Source organism: Rhipicephalus microplus, chromosome 2, assembly GCF_043290135.1.
Source record: "Rhipicephalus microplus isolate Deutch F79 chromosome 2, USDA_Rmic, whole genome shotgun sequence".
Classification (NCBI taxonomy): domain Eukaryota; kingdom Metazoa; phylum Arthropoda; class Arachnida; order Ixodida; family Ixodidae; genus Rhipicephalus; species Rhipicephalus microplus.
Window position 1 is genome coordinate 203003608 of NC_134701.1, and position 17846 is coordinate 203021453.

At 41.8% G+C, this 17846-nt stretch overlaps 1 protein-coding gene across 1 annotated transcript in view; it reads left to right on the forward strand.

The window, feature by feature from the left end:
* The window catches only part of LOC119169595 (cell adhesion molecule Dscam1-like), a 354684-nt gene that overhangs the window by 307729 nt on the left and 29109 nt on the right, over nt 1-17846 (forward strand). Inside the window, exons 14-23 of the mRNA XM_075887261.1 lie at nt 880-1027; nt 1680-1828; nt 2541-2672; nt 4204-4371; nt 6744-6814; nt 7549-7786; nt 9420-9518; nt 11508-11693; nt 14212-14511; nt 16344-16514. Coding sequence (XP_075743376.1) covers nt 880-1027; nt 1680-1828; nt 2541-2672; nt 4204-4371; nt 6744-6814; nt 7549-7786; nt 9420-9518; nt 11508-11693; nt 14212-14511; nt 16344-16514 — 1662 coding nt within the window. The remainder of the gene's footprint in view (nt 1-879; nt 1028-1679; nt 1829-2540; nt 2673-4203; nt 4372-6743; nt 6815-7548; nt 7787-9419; nt 9519-11507; nt 11694-14211; nt 14512-16343; nt 16515-17846) is intronic.

The window sequence follows — 17846 nt, forward strand, 5'->3', positions numbered from 1 at the left end:
TATGATCTTGAAAGCAGGCCCATAGCCAAGATGGCGGGCTGGGTGCTTTGGGGTCCAACCTTTGTGCCTCCAAAATTCGATTGGAGGGGGTGTTCTTGCGAGAATGAGTAACGAAAACACGGTTTTCTAAAGCCTTCAACAGGTGGTATCTCTCCACTCCCCTCCCTCCCCCCCCCCCCAAAAAAAAGAAAGCTTTTCTGGCTACGGGTCTGCTTGGAACCCATGCCGAAAAATACGTACTGCTGTGTACACTGTTTACAGTGTTTACTAGCGTGTTCCTTCAGCACTGCTGACAGGCTGGCACGAACCAGTCAGGCAATTATTCAGCGTTTAGTCTTGTCTCCAAAGTCACTTTTTCAATGGTGTTGCATAGAATAAATTGAGTCAAACCAAGCACGCAAACGAGCAAGTATAACCATAATGTGACATTCAAATGCGCTTGTTAAGAAAGTTAACTCTCTGTAACAGTTGAAAGCTAAAAGTTATTCTATACTCTATAACGCATTAGGTTATAAAATTGGATACCAAACATAGCAAGCCCCAGTTTGACACATGCTATATCACCTTGATGTTTTCAGTCGATTGCGTTCAGTCGACTGCAAAGGCCCATGAAATAAAATATTACTAAATATTACTATAGTACTAAGTTTTGCACGGTGTTTACTGCACTTTGCCGCCAAGGTTGTCATTCTGCAATCGCCATTGATTTACACTTGAGACAGCTGAAATAGCAACTACTCTTCGTATCTTCATTCGGGAAGATAGTGGTGATTTTTCATGTGTGGCTGCCTTCCTTATGTACATGTATTCTCTTTCCTAAAAGCCACATTTTGTGCCCAATTTCTTTCTGAATTCCTGTTCTGTGTTTTTTTTTTTCAGTGCCTGCTCGTTTTAAAAGCGCATTCAACTCGAAGACTCTACAAAAGGGCAACACGGCGCATATCAGATGTGAAGTTTTTGGTGAAAAGCCGCTGACTATTGCATGGAACAAGAATGGCCAACCTCTCGCACCAAAACACGATCAGAGGTAAGTCTGTCAGCAAAGACAATGCCTGAATATATCTTCCATATTTTATTTTTTTTAGTGAAATGTGGGCGTGTTCTCAGTTCTTTCGTAAACTTGCAGACGTTATCTACACACAAAACATAAAAGTATGATTGCCCGTGATTTATGCAGCGCTAAAAGACGTAGACCTAAAAAAAACAGAGCGCGCGGGACGAGAGCCTGTGCACTATGTTTGTTACGTAATTATCTTTCGGCTCTGTCTCAATCATACGTGTATCAACTGGCCCAGCGTGCTAGTCTACCAGAGTATGTTATCCTGTTTCATGCAAGCCTATGACAAGTATATTTTTGATAAAGCTTCAACTTAGTCGCTTGTTACTTTTGGTGACGTATTTCTTCAAAATTTGGTAAAAAAGTGAACATTGACACATATTAACAAAGGAAAGTACACGCTGGCAATCCTTCAATGTGGCAATATCACTTCCCATAAACGTATGTGAACACTGTATATGCTAGTGACAACGTATGTACATTTGCTCGATCTGTGTTCTGTTGGTGTGCGACTGTTTAAAAAGCTGTTATGGCAATTACTGCCCATGATTACTTTTTTTATTTTATTTTTTGCCTATTTCGTAACAAACGGTTTTCTCAAGGTACTCCGGCTCAATTTCAGATACGACATAAAAACCAGCGAAAAAGAAGAGAGCCTTACGTCTCAGCTTGAAATACAAGCCGTCGATAGGAGAGACTCGGCGCTGTTTGCTTGCATAGGGAGCAACAAACACGGCCAAGACGAAACCCGGACGCAGTTAATCATTCAAGGTGAGTCCTCATCACGTATCGGTGGCTCTTACCCTAAACACAAGGAAATTGGTGGACGCTTTAGATGCTCGTTGAAAGAGACGGTGTGCGTTTGGACGAGATGGTTACAGAATAATATTGCTCAAGAGACGACGCGTGCACAGATGTATACAGAATATTTGGTGCGTACCGTATGCCCCTTACCCTCCGCCCGTGGAAGTGTCGTATTTTTGCGGGAGCATTTGGTGATGCCGCAGCGCCGCTATTCCGCATCAGCTGTGGTTAATGAAAGTAATTTTGTCTATTCCCAAGGTAGGGCACTGAAAAAGTGCGTGTATTGAGTAAATTCCTTTTGTTGTATCAGTTGTAATAGCCAAGGCATATATATATATATATATATATATATATATATATATATATATATATATATATATATGCATGCTGTAGTGGCTTTCATGGGCTGTTTCTGTACGATATGTCTATCAGAGAAATGAGCAGTCGTAGAAGAGTGAAAAACGAATAAGTCAACACGTTAGCGAAAACATGCCTTCGTTCTTCTTTTCGATAGCATGATTAAGCTTTCGAGTTATCACTTTACTAGGCTATTCTAGTTTGTCATTCGTTGTTTTCGTTAGAAGTGTTCATCAGTGTACATACCCAGTCCTCGCATTGTCAGTATATGTTTACAGGTAGTGAAGTTCAACGTCCTGTTTTGTTTTCTTTTATGTTGCAGAAACACCTGGAGCTCCGTTTAATGTGCGAACTTCCGATGTCACCAGCCGATCTATGGTGGTCACTTGGGACCAGCCATACACGGGAAACAGCCATATCACAGCGTACCGAGTGCAGACGAAGACTTCAGGCAGTGCGCCATTTTTTTTTTTTATTCTCAGCTGTGTTTCACTTTCAGCCATGTGTCAATTGCAGTCGCGTTATTTCTTGTATCGTGCATTTCCGTTTCTCAATTTTTCCAGCGCAGTGCCCTGAATCTCCGTTTCGGGTGCACTGCTGTAGATGCCCATTCTGACCCACGCTGTGACACTGTATGTGACCTAATACAACACGTAGCCACTGAATTAGTGGGAATGTTCCAAACGTGGCACCGTAAAACAATAAGGTGTAGTACAATACGCCACAATTCAACACCGTGCACATCTCAACATAGTCAATGAAGCTGAAAGTGTGTTCGAAAGATAACACAACGCACAATGATTTTTCGTAACCTATTGATACGGAGATGTTATCGCCACATGTAAACCTACTTAAACACGGCGGTTTTCTAGTTGTGCATACATGTGAGCATGTGAAGATCCTTGAAAAACAACTATTGATTGAGCAGGCGCGGTAAATCTGGCTTTTTCTGCAATAGCTTTTGCAGAAAGGAGAAGCAAGCTGTAAAGGCATTCGTGGGGTTTGGCATTACGGAGCTGTGCAGCAAAGTACATCTGGGACGCATTGGTACAGGACACAGGAATATTGCGTCAAGTGAAGCTTCTACGAATTACAGGTCTCTGTGAAAATTGCGGCATCATCCGCAAAAACAAAAAAAACGACGCCAATTGAGCACACAGTCCCTCGAATCTTGCGATTGTAGGCTTATAGGCTACGAGCCGCTTATGATACAGACGTCTGGTATTTTATGGAGGTAGCTTATCATTTCACGTTTCCACATTTAAATGTCCCGTTCATTTTTGCATATCATTGTTTAATGCATGACCGCCAATGTTGCCTGTAGCAACAGAAGTGCTGCGCTGCTAAGCACGTAGGCAAAGGTCTGATTCCCGGCGTAGATGACGAGAGAAAGTAAGAAGGAAACACTGCCCAAGGCGCTGAAAAAAGTAAAGAAAGGACGTGGCTGATCCCTATGTCACAAGAATCGGAAAACGCGAAAGTGAAACGTGTCTTCAGAGGGGTAGTCAACCTTTTATTGGGCATTGTTTTGTCACAGGGTGAAAGAATGAATCATACAGCAATAAATTGTAATGTCACGTGAAGAACGTCAAGCAGCTCGAAACTTGCATTGATTGATTGATTTGTGGGGTTTAACGTCCCAAAACCACCATTTGATTATGAGAGACGCCGTAGTGGAGGGCTCCGGAAATTTAGACCACCTGGGGTTCTTTAACGTGCACCCAAATCTGAGTACACGGGCCTACAACATTTCCGCCTCCATCGGAAATGCAGCCGCCGCCGCCGGGAATCGAACCCGCGACCTGCGGGTCAGCAGCCGAGTACCTTAGCCACTAGACCACCGCGGCGGGGCATCTCGAAACTTGCAATACGCTCCTCAAGCAGAAAGGACGCACGAAGAAGAACAAACACAGCACGAGCGCGAACTAACAACTGCTGCGCACATGTCCGACCAAACTTTTGTTTGTTCGTTTGTTTGTTTTCAGTGAAATGGAGTGGAGATATCCGAGAGAACAAGGTACAGGGATCCGTGACGACAGTGACGCTCAGAGAGCTGCGCCCTACGACTGCATACATCATTCGAATTCAAGCTGAAAATTCTCTGGGGGCTGGTGACTACAGTCAAGAAGTGCAGGTGACCACTGACGAAGAAGGTAAGCTGCGAAAGGCACTACAGTGCATTTTAAATGCATAATAGGCGCAATAAGTCATGTCTCTGCGCGGGCAAGTGAAACTGGTACATTTCATTTTTCCTCACAAGTAGCACCTAGAATTAGTTGTCGCGTAGTAATTTTTTCTAATATATTAATTAGTAAGGCTTCCTTCAAAAATATGTACATTCATACCATTTGGGGCATAATTTGTCCTCCCCCCCCCCCCCAAAAAAATGCAGTCTCATTGATGTTGTAAGCTACGGCATAGAGTGATGACTGCTGCAGAGCATTTAAATGAAATAAATAAGACAGTTTGTTAGACTGATGAAGATTATACTTTAGAGTGACGCAGTACTATGTTATTTTATGGTTATAATTATATTTCACAAGGAGGGCATGTTTGGGGTGTCTTTCCATCCGACACTCTACACTATAAGCAAACGTCTATAAATATATGGTGTCTGGGGAGTATTTCAGACATGCATTTTCCTTGCGTGATCGCCACACTTGCCGTCACTTCTAGGTCCCGAACGGCGTGCGCCCTGTTTGCGTAGCATTCTTGATAGGAAGGTAGCGAACGACGAGTTTTCAAAAAAGGAAACGAAAGCAAGCCAGGTGACAAATGCTTTAGTGGTTCGAAAAAAAAAAAAAACTTTTTTACCGTTTTTCTTTTAATGCATGCAGACGACGACTGTAGTTGTGTGGAAAAAATACTCCCCAAATACTCGATTTTGTTTTCTAGCATGCATATCAATAAACGTTGTGCGTGTTAAGCTAAGCATTGTGCTTGCAAAGATCCTAGGTATGGATGACGTACTTATTCTTTGAGAATGAATACGCCATCCATCCCGCGTGCGCCTGTGTTGTTTTGCTACGCGCCCAAATATCCCGAGTCGCCTTCCTCCGTGCCGAGTCGCGAACGGCGCGCAGGCGTTGCAAAGCGTTCTTGATGTAGAAGCGACAAGTGCAAGGACATTTTGAACAACGATATGCAAGCAAACCAAATGAAGATTATCGTGCGATAAAAAAAAAAAAAACGCTTCCATAGAAGTTAAAACCGTTTCCAGGGAGTATTGACCAAGGACAATATGTGCCCCAAAGAGAGTAGTTTAAACCTTTCAGAATCACTCGATCCCGATCGGGATCAATCATGATCGCACGTGTATGTGTCTCTTGAGATTGGGGCTTAATGAAGGTATGGTGGCTATAACGAAGGTGTACGATGCTGTAAGATCACGCGCAATGAGGTTGTCGCTTTCAGCCGTTTTAGGAGAAAATTGGAAGCCCGATCGACAACACTACCTTTCCTAGAATCCAGAAGAATCCAATCCTAAGCTAATCCATCTGTGAAAAGTAAACGCACACGCGCATAGACGCGCATGCACTCGGAATGGCCTGATTCGTCGAACATTTGTTGTTATGGATTTATTTGTTTCCGAAATTGTCTTCTGAGACTATTGCTTCGCCAAAACAAAAGGTATAGATTTCGGAACCCTGTGCTCACACTGAGCGCTATGACGAAAACTTTCAGCGCGCTCAAAAATGTCGTCATATCGAAGTGTTCTGACTGAGCACTACTAAACCATAGGATCGAAACACAGATTTTAATGCGTTTAAACCTTACTCAATTTACAGATATGTAAGTGGCGCTCTGTAATAATCTTCGCTATAAATACTGTGATAAATTGTTTTATTTCGGGTCGTAGGTCTTTACCACTGTATGCGCGGTTGTCACAACACGTTCACAATAGTTTCTTCGTAAAATAACATTACATTCAACTAAATTTTGCAGCTGTCGCAAAAGGTTGTTTAGTTGATTAATACACAGAAAGATATAAATCTGACTGGCACTGAGCTGCACTCCAAAAGTTCCTGCTCCTTAATTTCTTGGGACAGTACTCGGTGCTTGGCACTGTTGTAAAATGCGAGAAAGAAAAGGGAGCAGGTGTGTGTGTGTGGGGGGGGGGGGAGGGGGGTGATAGAAAGAACATTGTAATGAAATTCGTAGTTTTGGGAATATTGTCCTCAATCGCTCTTGTTTTGATCCTGCTATCGTCATTGCATAGAGCGTGTGCTATTCAGATGTTGATGTATGCTCTGCGTATTAACTCTTAAAGAGGGAGGAAAGGGGAAGGTTGAAAACTTACACGGTTTGTGTAATCTTGTACGATAATAAGCTCCTAAGTTTTCTGTTTTTTGATTGCAACTGTGGGTGCTTCATTGTTTTTTTTTAATGATGGCTAAAAACTGAAAAGAGAAAACGACTTTTATATGTACACAGTACTTGCATTTGCGATGCGCAAAATTGTGGGTTTTTTAAATATTCTTTATGATAATAAGCTTACTAGAAAAATGTCACACTTTTTTTCCAGCACCAGAAGGCCCGCCGCTAAACGTCCAGGCAACTCCAGTTTCCTCTACTTCTCTCAAAGTGACATGGCAGGTAATAAAAATAGCACCATCTTTGTTTGCGCACTCCCAATTGTGTATTTCACCAAAGTGTGACCTTAGTATTGACAAGTGATTTTCAATTCCCTGCTGAAGACGAGTTTTCATGGAGGCTTCGAAAGATTCAAATATTTTGCTTGGTTCATTATGCAAAAAGTAGAAGAATAGACAACTCGTTATTACAATAACTCATAATTTTTCATTCTGGTGTCTTCTTTTGTGCTGAAAAATAGTGCATCAATCCAAACTATTAATTGCACACTAAGCTTTCAGCTAGCTTGTTCTGGTTACGCAGCTTACATGCTTCTTAATGTCTAAATGTCTGTTCTTGAGCTTGTTACATGCACTATAGGTGGCCTTCACTGATCACGACACTGTTGTGCTTCAAATATAATAATAATATCTTGGGTTTTATGTCCGAAAACCACTATACGGTTATGGGAGACACCTTGTGCTTTGAGAGTGAGAAGTCGATATGCTCCGCACGGCAATGTTCCTAACATTTTGATCGCATGGACAAATGCATATAAATATTAGTGGGGCATAGGTGTGGTTAGATTTGCCTTTTGCAGTCCTCTCATTTACGTAGCATGCTTTTCAAACCAAAATGAGACATGGAAGTTTCCTCTTCTTTTGCTAGTGTGAGAACACTCAAGTGTGCCCAGATATCTGGGAGGTATCAAGGACGACAGAGGCACACCATTAACTTGTGGCACGATTACATCGCAGCCACCAAAAAAGGATTACCAGAATGGCCTGCTCAAGGGATATTACGTGGGCTACAAAAAACACGGGTCCTCGGACACTTACGTCTACAAGACTGTCGACACAACAGGGAGCGTGAAAGAGGAGGTTCTGCTAACATCACTTCAGCGCTCCACAAAGTACACGGTGCTGGTGCAGGCATTCAACGAAAAGGGAACCGGTCCACCTTGCGAGGAAATCCATCTTGAAACCTTTGAGAATGGTAAGAAAGGATTTACTAAGGCATTAGATGTCTCAATGCCTCATCAAATGGGATATTTGACCATCAGGGGTGACCGCACCGCAACGTTGGGGACGAGCGATGTAAAAAATCATCACGTGATCATTATAACATTACAGATAGCAAAAATTTGTGACGTCATCAATAGGTCACAAATTTATGCTATCTTTATTTTTATTTTTTAATTGTTGATGTATTGTAGAAAGAGTTCCTTGTAGCTGTTGACAAAGGATGTTATTGCAGATCTCATAGTTTATATCTGCTGTCGCAAAAACAAATACTCTACATGCTGGAGCAGAGCATAGAGTAATCCGTGCTTGCAGGTGGCATGTAGTTCATGTAGATAATAAGTTATTGTTCTGACTGAATCATCAGGATTGTTGGAAAGTAACAAAATTATTGCTGTTGGAAATTCGCTTGAACAACTCAGTAAACTAACGACTGCTTGTTACTAAAATTGAGCCGCTTGTTGGTGGCAAATATAGCCATTACTAAGAGAGAAAGAGAAAGAATACACAAAAGGTAGGGAGGTTAATTAGACCAAGTCTTACTCAAATATTATAGTTGCTTTTGTCATTGTAACTTGCCATTTCCACTAGTTCCCAGAAGAACAAAAGTCATCTGAACTCTTTTCCCATTCTAAACATGTGAATGCCTGGTCCACAACATGCCCCTTCATTAACGCCGTTCCATCGTTGTCACCATGCTATTCTTGCTTCATTAGTGTAGTTGTTGGGTGTAATATATGTTGCATTGTTCATTGTATGGCGGGTGCCTAGATTACACTATGTAACTTTTGCTGTCAATTACGAAACTCTGTATAGCAAGAGAATGTTCAAAGTTCAATGCACGATAACATTCACTGTTCTCTTCATAAAAGCCATGTCTCGAGAGAGAGTGAAAGGTAATATGCATGTATCTACATAATGCAGGAGTAGCAAAATGTTTAGTGCATCTCTTCTCCATTGCTGGAGGCACTGGGTTTGTTTCTCGGTGCTACTACACAACCCATGGTTTCTCTCATAGTGAGAGAGGTACTGAGCACTTGGTCTTGTGGGCATTCTTATTGCGAATGGTGACGTGGTTGTTCTATCCTGCCCTAACACTCTTTTTTACTCTCTTTCTAACAGTGTTGAGCTGTGGTCCAAAATATCATCATGGCTGTGCTAAGCCATACTTATTTATGGGTTGCAGAAATAAGCGTCTTTCATATCTTCAAACTGCTACCATTACATCAGCAGCGCTTTGTCCGTGGCTGATCGTTGGGCAGTACATTTGCACTGGGGCTGATTGGTTGCAAAATGTTGCTGACAGCGGTATGTGACTTCAGTTCATCATCTAAAATGCAGAGTGCATAGGCATCACTACAAGTGTAGTGAAAATAAAAATAAAAAAGAAAGAAGGCAGGTGGGTTTCATCATGTTGACATAAAATGCTTTCTCATCTCCATTGATTAGGCATAGCATATAACACTTAAAGAATGTGTCAGGCATGTTTTTTCAGTTTCTTTTAATTTGAACTCAGAGCACTGAACCATCGAGGCAAGTTCTTAATGTTGTCTACCATAATGTGCAAAGAGTTGCTTAATTTCAGTTTGTGCTTTTCCCCTCTTCAGATCCACCCCCGCCACCATCACTAAGTGTCTTTAGCACGAGTTCTTCATCAATACAGTTGCAGTGGAACCCAAACACAAATGACGAACCGACCATAATGGGTAAGCTATATGTTGCCTTTCTTCAATATCATGCTTATCGAAATTTCTTGTACGCCTTCTCTCTCTGCAGTTGTTAATGTCTTTCATGGGTATTCAGTACTCATGGATTCAATTTCAATAACTTCAGGCTAAGTAATTCAAGAGCCTTTGTTTACAGCGTCTACAGTTTGTGTAGTACCAGCATAATTTTAACTCGAACACTAACATTAGAGCCAGCATAATCTTTTTGCAGCCAGATTTGCAGCAACATGATGTGGTTATTACGAATATCTGCTCATAGCAGTCTTTATCTGCACAGGTGCACATTATCGTGTGCTGATGAGCCGTTTTCATGTTTTACTATATTGTCCGGTACATCTGGGACATTTTCCTGTGTGCTATATCCAGCCCTCCAAATACTGACATCTAGTAACACCATTGCAGCTTTTCAAACATCACCTTTGCCGCTTAGGTTCGAACCAGCACGTTTGCGAGTCTGTACGTTTGCAACCGTAGAAGAGCCTAAAGGCAGCTTTGCCACAATGCCAGAGTGCGATGCGGTGAATGAAACATATCGAGATTATGAAGGGTTCACTGTCACAGCGCGGTGCAGCAATGTCTTTATGGATAAGCATTGGAAATGCATGGAGGAGCGATAGCTGCAGGCGGGAAACCTGCCAGCATGGCGGATTCGCCAACAACTTTTATGATAAGCCTCTTCAGCTAACTTCTCAGTAGTGCATGTGGCCTAGCGCATCTAGTGGTATGCGTGCGTCACAAACACACCGCGGTGCCGTTCATGCTACATCATTGTGTGAAACCGCTAAAAGTGCCGCATAGAAGCACTGCCCTCGATAACGTATGCAGCTCACCATCACCGCACCTGTGTGTGGTTAAGAACGGAATGAACACGACGCATACTTTTATGACGAATTCGTGCACAGTCAGCTAGAGCTGAGGGAGTGACAGGGTCAGGTTAGTTGGCGATGTGCTACACACAGCCAGAAATGATCGGCTTGGCGTGGCAGCAAATGCTGTGTATTAGTGAAGACTCAGCGATCGTTAACGTGCACACACACATTGGGCAAAGCCGTACCAGTCATCTGTTTGTCTGCCACAGTGTTTGTGTTCCCCGTTGTCATTTCCAAGCACTCATTGGGAGAGCTGTAATTTATTCTGCACTTTGCTGGTATCAGCGGCGCTGATCATGAGACTCAAAATTACATAGTTAAGAGGACTTCGCCTAAGGTGCCGAGTGTGTTCAGCGGAGCTTGGACACACGCCAAAGTGTTTGATAAGTCTACTGGGAGGTGTTAAAGCTACTATTTCCAATGTAGCTGAGGTGATTTGGCCGCTTTAGAGAAATAGAAATGCATAATATATTTTTTCACATAATCTTATGAACCTTAGGGAGTCTGAATCGAACGTTTACTGTGTACTTGCCTTCTGAAAGTTTATATACAGTATACTCTCATTAAACGGAACCTGAAGGGACCGTGAAATTGTGTTCCATTCGACTGGAGTTCTGTTTAATAAGAGGGGAGCTAGGTTGCAGCATTCAAGTATGAAATCAATCATATCATAGGATGTTGTTTCATTTAAGCAGCAGTTCTGTTTAACAGACTTCCTGTTCACAGAGAGCCCACTGTAGTTTGAGTAGTAAAATGTGTGTGAAATCGAATGGAATAATGCAATCGTAGGTAGCAACCATGCCTTTCTGAAATGCCGCAGCTGTATCGGCTTTTCGCAAATGCTGTTTGTTCGCATGAACTAAATTGTGGCCAAATATGACCAAATGACCAACAGTTCGATATCATTAAACAATTTATATGTGAGCTGGGACCTGAAAACACATTTAATTCATCAAATTTTTCTAATTAATGTGTGTCAAAATAATGAGCTTTTATTGTATAAGAATTGATAATGTAAGCATAAAGCGCACTTAGCTTTCCTCACTGTTCTCGTTTTTTCTGTTGGCTTGGCTGTGATATCTGAAATTTTGTTCCTCAGGTTACTACGTCTACATCAAAGTTCAACACGGAACATGGGAAGAGCATCAGGTTCCTGCTCACCAGACAACACACACCTTTGAAGATCTTCTGTGTGGAACAAATTACCAGTTTTATGTGGCATCTTACAACAAGATGGGCAAGAGCGACCCCAGTGAAGTAATGTCAGCAAAGACTGAGGGTGCACGTAAGTTCGAACATCCTTTATTATTCATAAGTTTGTATATCTGTATTAAAGCTTTGCGGGGAGGGGGGAGAGATCGGCACTGAATAACAAATATTAATTTGAGCTGCTGAGTGCCTAATAAAGTGGAAAAATTGTTTCATTTTTCTCTAAAGTCCTGGGTAAGCATACTTGCTCAGAATCATAAGCATGAAGTGATCTCTTGAGGTGGCATATGAATGCTATTCAGATTCATGTCGTACAGAGTTTCTAACGGGCCAGCATGCAATAAAGCACAGGCCACTTCCACAAATTTTGGTTACACCCCAGACGTAATGGTTTACACTGGTTCTTATTTTGGTGACTTAAATCATAAGTCGTTGTTATTACAGGCAGGGTTGCCACTGACTTTCGAGTGAAGTTTGCCAATTGACGGGCGAAAAGTCGCCAAAAGTCGCCATTTTTCTTCCGATTTCACCAGAAATATCGCTATTCTTCATTTGTGTGGCGTGCCTAGTAGGAAAAATTGCTAATTGTATATAGCCCCATGGATTACAGCACCATCCACAACCTCTAAATTGTATTAATGTTCTTCAGTGCCAGTCCCACCATCCACTTCACCATGAGAGCTCTGAGAAAGAGCACGCATGCACCAGAAGCGTTTCTGATGGTTTGGGTTGTAGCGAATATAGGGCAAAGCGGTTACTATTATAAGAGAGATACGGCGTGCATAGCCTTCCTGCATATTCAGTGAATTTCATTGCAGTGGAAATATATAACCGAACAAGTTAATTAAGAAACAATGGAAATAAATTCGCAAGTACTTCGTAACTGTCGCAATACCCGCACCACGCTTTCTGCACGGTCATGCTTATGCTACACATTCGCCTCAGTGCAGTTTCTGAAGGCTGTCCAAAGAAGCCGACAGCTTGGCTTACCTGAAAGCTATAGTAGTATTAAATTTAAATTCTACATACCGAATTATGGAGTACTACAGCAGTGAAGAAGCCGATAAGCTATTCAGGACAGTGAGAGCTGCGGTCGAAAAACGCGGCCTAGCCGTCACCTAGCCACCACAGAAGCGAAAATTTAAAGAACCTTAAAGCTCTAAAAACTTAGTATAACACCACCACCTTGCGGCACAAAAAGCAGCCGGTGGACTGAAATTTTTCTGGGGTGTTGCTGGTGGATACACCTGTGCACCAGTGTCGATAGGATCTAGGAGAATTGACGAGATACATGGGAGAAACAGGATAGGCGTACTGAATTGCGGGTAACATGCACCTTCTACTGGTGGGTGTAAAATTACGAAAAATGAAAAAAATGTCGCCTATTGTTTTGAAAACACTGGCCATAAAATTCATAACTCATTCCGAGACCTAAGCCGAAAATCTCCACATGTTCACCATGTCGCCAATCATAATTTTAGGTCGTCACGGGCTTCTCAAATTCACCAATTCGGTGAAAAGTAGTCACCAGTGGCAACCCTGATTATGGGCTCACAAGGCCGCCATTTTCTTTACAAGCTAAATGAGAAGCAGCACTAACCACAGTAGTACAGGAGAGAAACAGACTAGCCACTGGATGCATCGCTGTGCTGTTGTTCCATAGTTTACTCTGTTTTTGTTTTTTATAGAAATATACCAAATGGCCCAAATCGCAATTTAGTGTCGTTTTCTTTTTACCTGTGGCACCTACCGTACTTCAATATGTATGTTGTTTTCACTACAATGGTGACGTAGGCTTGTTAAATAGACGTTAAAGTGCAAAAACGAATCAGCTTAGATTGATAAAATGTACCTTGAAAATTTTAATGCCATTAATTTTTCCTTGATAGGTTTGTCAGTAAAGTGAAGAAGTGTACATTTAAAGGCTCGTTTTTCTGAGACATACTTTCTTAGGTTGCAGGTTCGGTACCTTCCACCAGCAAGTCATCTTTTTGTGAACTTTTTTTTATTCGCATTTACAATACAACTACTATTAACTACATACCCTACACTTTCCTTGGCATCATTGTCTGTGTATTCTCATTACTAGTATGATTAAAAGAGAAAATTAAGGTCAAAGTATCACTTTAAAATTTTGTGATAAAATCATCATTCTCGACTTCACTGATTTCAAAGTGTATTTTTCGTATTTCTACAACATTAGCTCCACGAAATTTTTTTTTAACTTTGCATGTGAAGTCTGTGGCCCCGCTAAAGGACAACATGCGTCATTTTTGCTGATATGGAACTACGCAAGACCTTGTAGGCGCCATAAAAACGTTTGATGTCGCGGTGTTTGATGCAGGAAATTCAGCGTGGGTTGGCCACCTGCAAATTCTTTTTGCCCATTCGCCCACTTACCAACTGTCTTCTTGTAGTGAGCGTTGTGAATATGGTATCGTAAAAACATTACTTTTTCATATAAGAAAATTCGTTTGTTTCATTATTGTCCCTCCAATTCAAATTCACCTTATCACTTCTTTTGTCCTTGTCAGCAGTGTTGGCTGCTCTTGATGCATTGTCTCTCCTTTGTCTTTCATTTATCCCACGCACAGCTCCAGTGGCACCCAAGCGAGATGCCGTGCTCACCTTAAATGGAGCCACTCTTACGGTGCACCTGAGCAGCTGGACCGCAGCTGGCTGCCCCATACAGTCTTTCACCGTGCAGTACCGAATGCAGGATGTGGTTGAGGAGGAATGGGTGCTTGTGTCGGACTCCATCCCGGCTGAGCAGAAAGTGCTTGTAGTGCCCGACCTGGTTCCCGGGAAATGGTACACGCTAAGGGTAGCAAGCCACAGCGAGGCGGGAACGACCGAGCACGACTACACCTTCAGCACCTTCACCAGAACTGGAGGTAAATATGTGTAGAATACATAGGCAGTTGAGTCTTGTTCATGCAGAAATCAGAACAGTATGATGTCTGTTCATAGTAGGACGTGAGTATGCATTGTTAGTGATACTTGTGGGGCCAGTAAGCTACTTCCTCAATTTATGGCTTGTCTGACATCCCCAGCCACTCATTGGGTGAGCACTTTGGGTATTCGGGGGCACTTTCTGTTGTCCATGATGCACACTGTCTTTGCACCGCAAAGGAAAGAAGGAACAAAGGTGGAAGGATAATCTGATGCAGTCTTCAAGGAAAGCAGCCAACCTTCTAAGAAATGGACCAAAACGGTATTGAAGTAATTGGACTATCTTAAACGATGACAGGTGACGGTTCAGTATCCAGAAAGCCTTTAACAAGTAGATCTTTTCCCATTTTTGTTGAATAGAAAAGATAAAGGCAACCTACAATTTGAAAATAAATTGTCCAATAGGTAAAGCTTCAATCCTACTCTGAACATAAAGTTGGTTTAATACTGTCGTGAGGTCAAAACAAATCGTAACACAGAGAATCGAGAGAACAGTAGTATGTTTGTCTTTTTAATACCCCATGCCTGCAAGTTCTTTGTCCTTTCTGTTTTCTTTTGATAGCATATGCACATTTCTATGGTCTTTCTCGATGGAAACACGTGGCATTATGGTAAAGTCAACTTAACACTTCGATATACAGCGTGCCCCCGATATCTTTAGCGAGAGTTTAAAAATATGCCGACACATGCAATTACGATGCGACCAAATGCATGTTGTTGACCGTTGCGTGGAGTTAGTCAGACTATTTTTGTGTTATAAAATATTGTTTAATTAGATCTGTTTCATTAGCTAACATTTGAAGGAATGAAGATGGATAAAATAGTTCAGTGAGGAAGTTTTAAATCAGTTTGCAAAATGTCCAAATAAATAGTTTAAAACTTTATATTAATAATGATAAGTGTTCTTCTGCTAACTACAAATTCCCGCAAAATACGAAAAATATCACGTGACAAACCCACTGGCGCGCCCACACATGCCGTGATTCTGGTGCTCTTTAATCTTCCACCTATGAACGATATGCTTTCCTCGCACCGGTTCATGACAGTGATAAGCAGTCACAGTGGTTATCCCTTTTGTGGCCGATAGCAATACGGTGTTCATTGCAAAGCCACCACTATAGTTGTGGCCCTGTCGAGACAGCACAACCGGGCAAATCAATAGTAGCCCGTACGCAAAACATTAGGGAGCACTAGAATTATAGTGTGCACTGGCACACAAGCGAGTTTGTTACATGGTATCCTTTTGTATTTTGCAGGCATTAACACTAATAATCAACAGATACACTAATAATAACAGAAACATTAACAGATACACTAATAATAACAGAAACACTAATAATTAACAGATACAAAGCTTGAAACTGTCTAATCAGACATTTTGCAAACCGATCTACAACTTTCTCTTTAAAATTTGTTATCCATCTTTGTTCTTCCAAAATTTGTTAATTAAACATATGTAATTAAACAATATTTTGAAACACAAAAAAAAAGTCTGACTAACTTCAGGCAACGGTCAGCACCATGCATTTGGTCGCGTCATAATTGCTTGTGTCGGCATATTTTGCTGGCTAAAGAAAGCTGGGGCACCCTGTATATATAACTCTCAAGATTGTTCAGATCAAAATAAACAAAACACTTGAGCAAGAAAAGTAATCACATATGTTTAAAAAACTTGGCAGGAAAATTTTGCAAGCACAAGATGTCTTGTCACACTTTCATGTGCTCTTTCTTGATTTCAGACCTGACATGATCACAATGCTGTCATTTTTTGCAGCTAGCATTCCTCCCTTGAACAGCCTGGAGGGACGGAAGCCTGCATTTTACAAGAGTGTCAGCATCATGGTGCCACTCCTGTGTGTCCTGGCTGTTGTGGTCCTCATAGGGGCAGTACTGGCATTCATCATACCACGGAGACGAAGGCAGGCAGCACCAAGCCACTTCATCGGTAACTGTGCTCTCATTGAAAACTGTCACGGTGTTCAGTTTCAAACAAATAGCCATTTCAGTCTACATTTTAGCTTGTCATACACATTTTACTGGATAGATATACTATTATATCATAAGAGGCAAGTCAAATCTCGCTACAAGGAAATATACGGGATACGCGAAAGAACTCATTGTTGCAAAATTTTGTTCTAGCAAAATTTAATCTACAGACCACAAAGTTTGGTAAGGTCATGATCATAACTCGTCCTTTGGTCCCAACAAGCGCGTGCATTGAACTCTCACTAACCCAGAAGTACCTGGCTGCACACCGAGTGAACAAATTTTCTCACATATAACACGATCAAAATATACAAAAAATTCAGAGCTAAAGTCGGCATGCGATTTATGTGGGAATTTTGGTGCGCAAGGCTTAGCTAGGCTAGCCAAAGCTAGCCTAGCCAAGCGAATCCAGCTATTGCACATGTCCGCGCATGCTGAGAAGCAATCGACGCCTCATCGTGAACTTGAGAAGTCAGCCTTGAGGAATCTATAGCTGAAGTTCAAGATGAGGACCTGTACTGAAGTGGTAATGAGATGGTGTGTGATCCCAAGCCCATTTCAGTGGCTGACAGTGCAGCAAGAGAGGCTGTCATCCTGTTGCAGCGCTACTTAGAACACGATGGTAGCACAGAATTTCTGCGCAGCCTTTCAGCAATTCACTCCTACCATGTGAGAAAGTGCTTGAACAAGGCCAAGCAAATTGTTATCACCTCCTTTTTTCCGAGTCAGTAATATTAGAAACATTTTTCTTTCTAATCAACTATAGTAAATTGCGTACTTCAAAATGTTTCTGTTCAGTCAGCCACAGTTGGGGCTTTTGAAATAAAGTCATATTTCATTCATTTTGTGGGCTTTGCTTAAATGAAACTTCTCAGAAATGGAACAAATTTTCTTGCCCCTTCGAGTTCTGTTTAAGGGGAGTCCGCTGTATGTGCAAGGGCCCCTATAGACATCCTTTAGTAGCCGTACATGGGTGCGGCTATGTTGGATCACATGATCACGCCAGCATGATTGTACTTTTGTTGCAAGCCAGCAGAGTAGCCATACAGCTGTAAGCATAAGTGGCAGTCCGAAATGTAGCATTGCTTTGGATCCACCAATGGGCAGTAGCTGGATTGGTGACACAAAGCTTTGGATGGACACGTCTATGCCACACAAAAATACTCATGCATCATGTCAGGCACACTTAGGGAGCCTCTTCAAGGTGCGGTGGAAAAATTTATTTTGCTCTCTTTAATCACACTTAATACTATTAAAAGGAAAAGACAAAAAAATTTACTTGTTGACAACA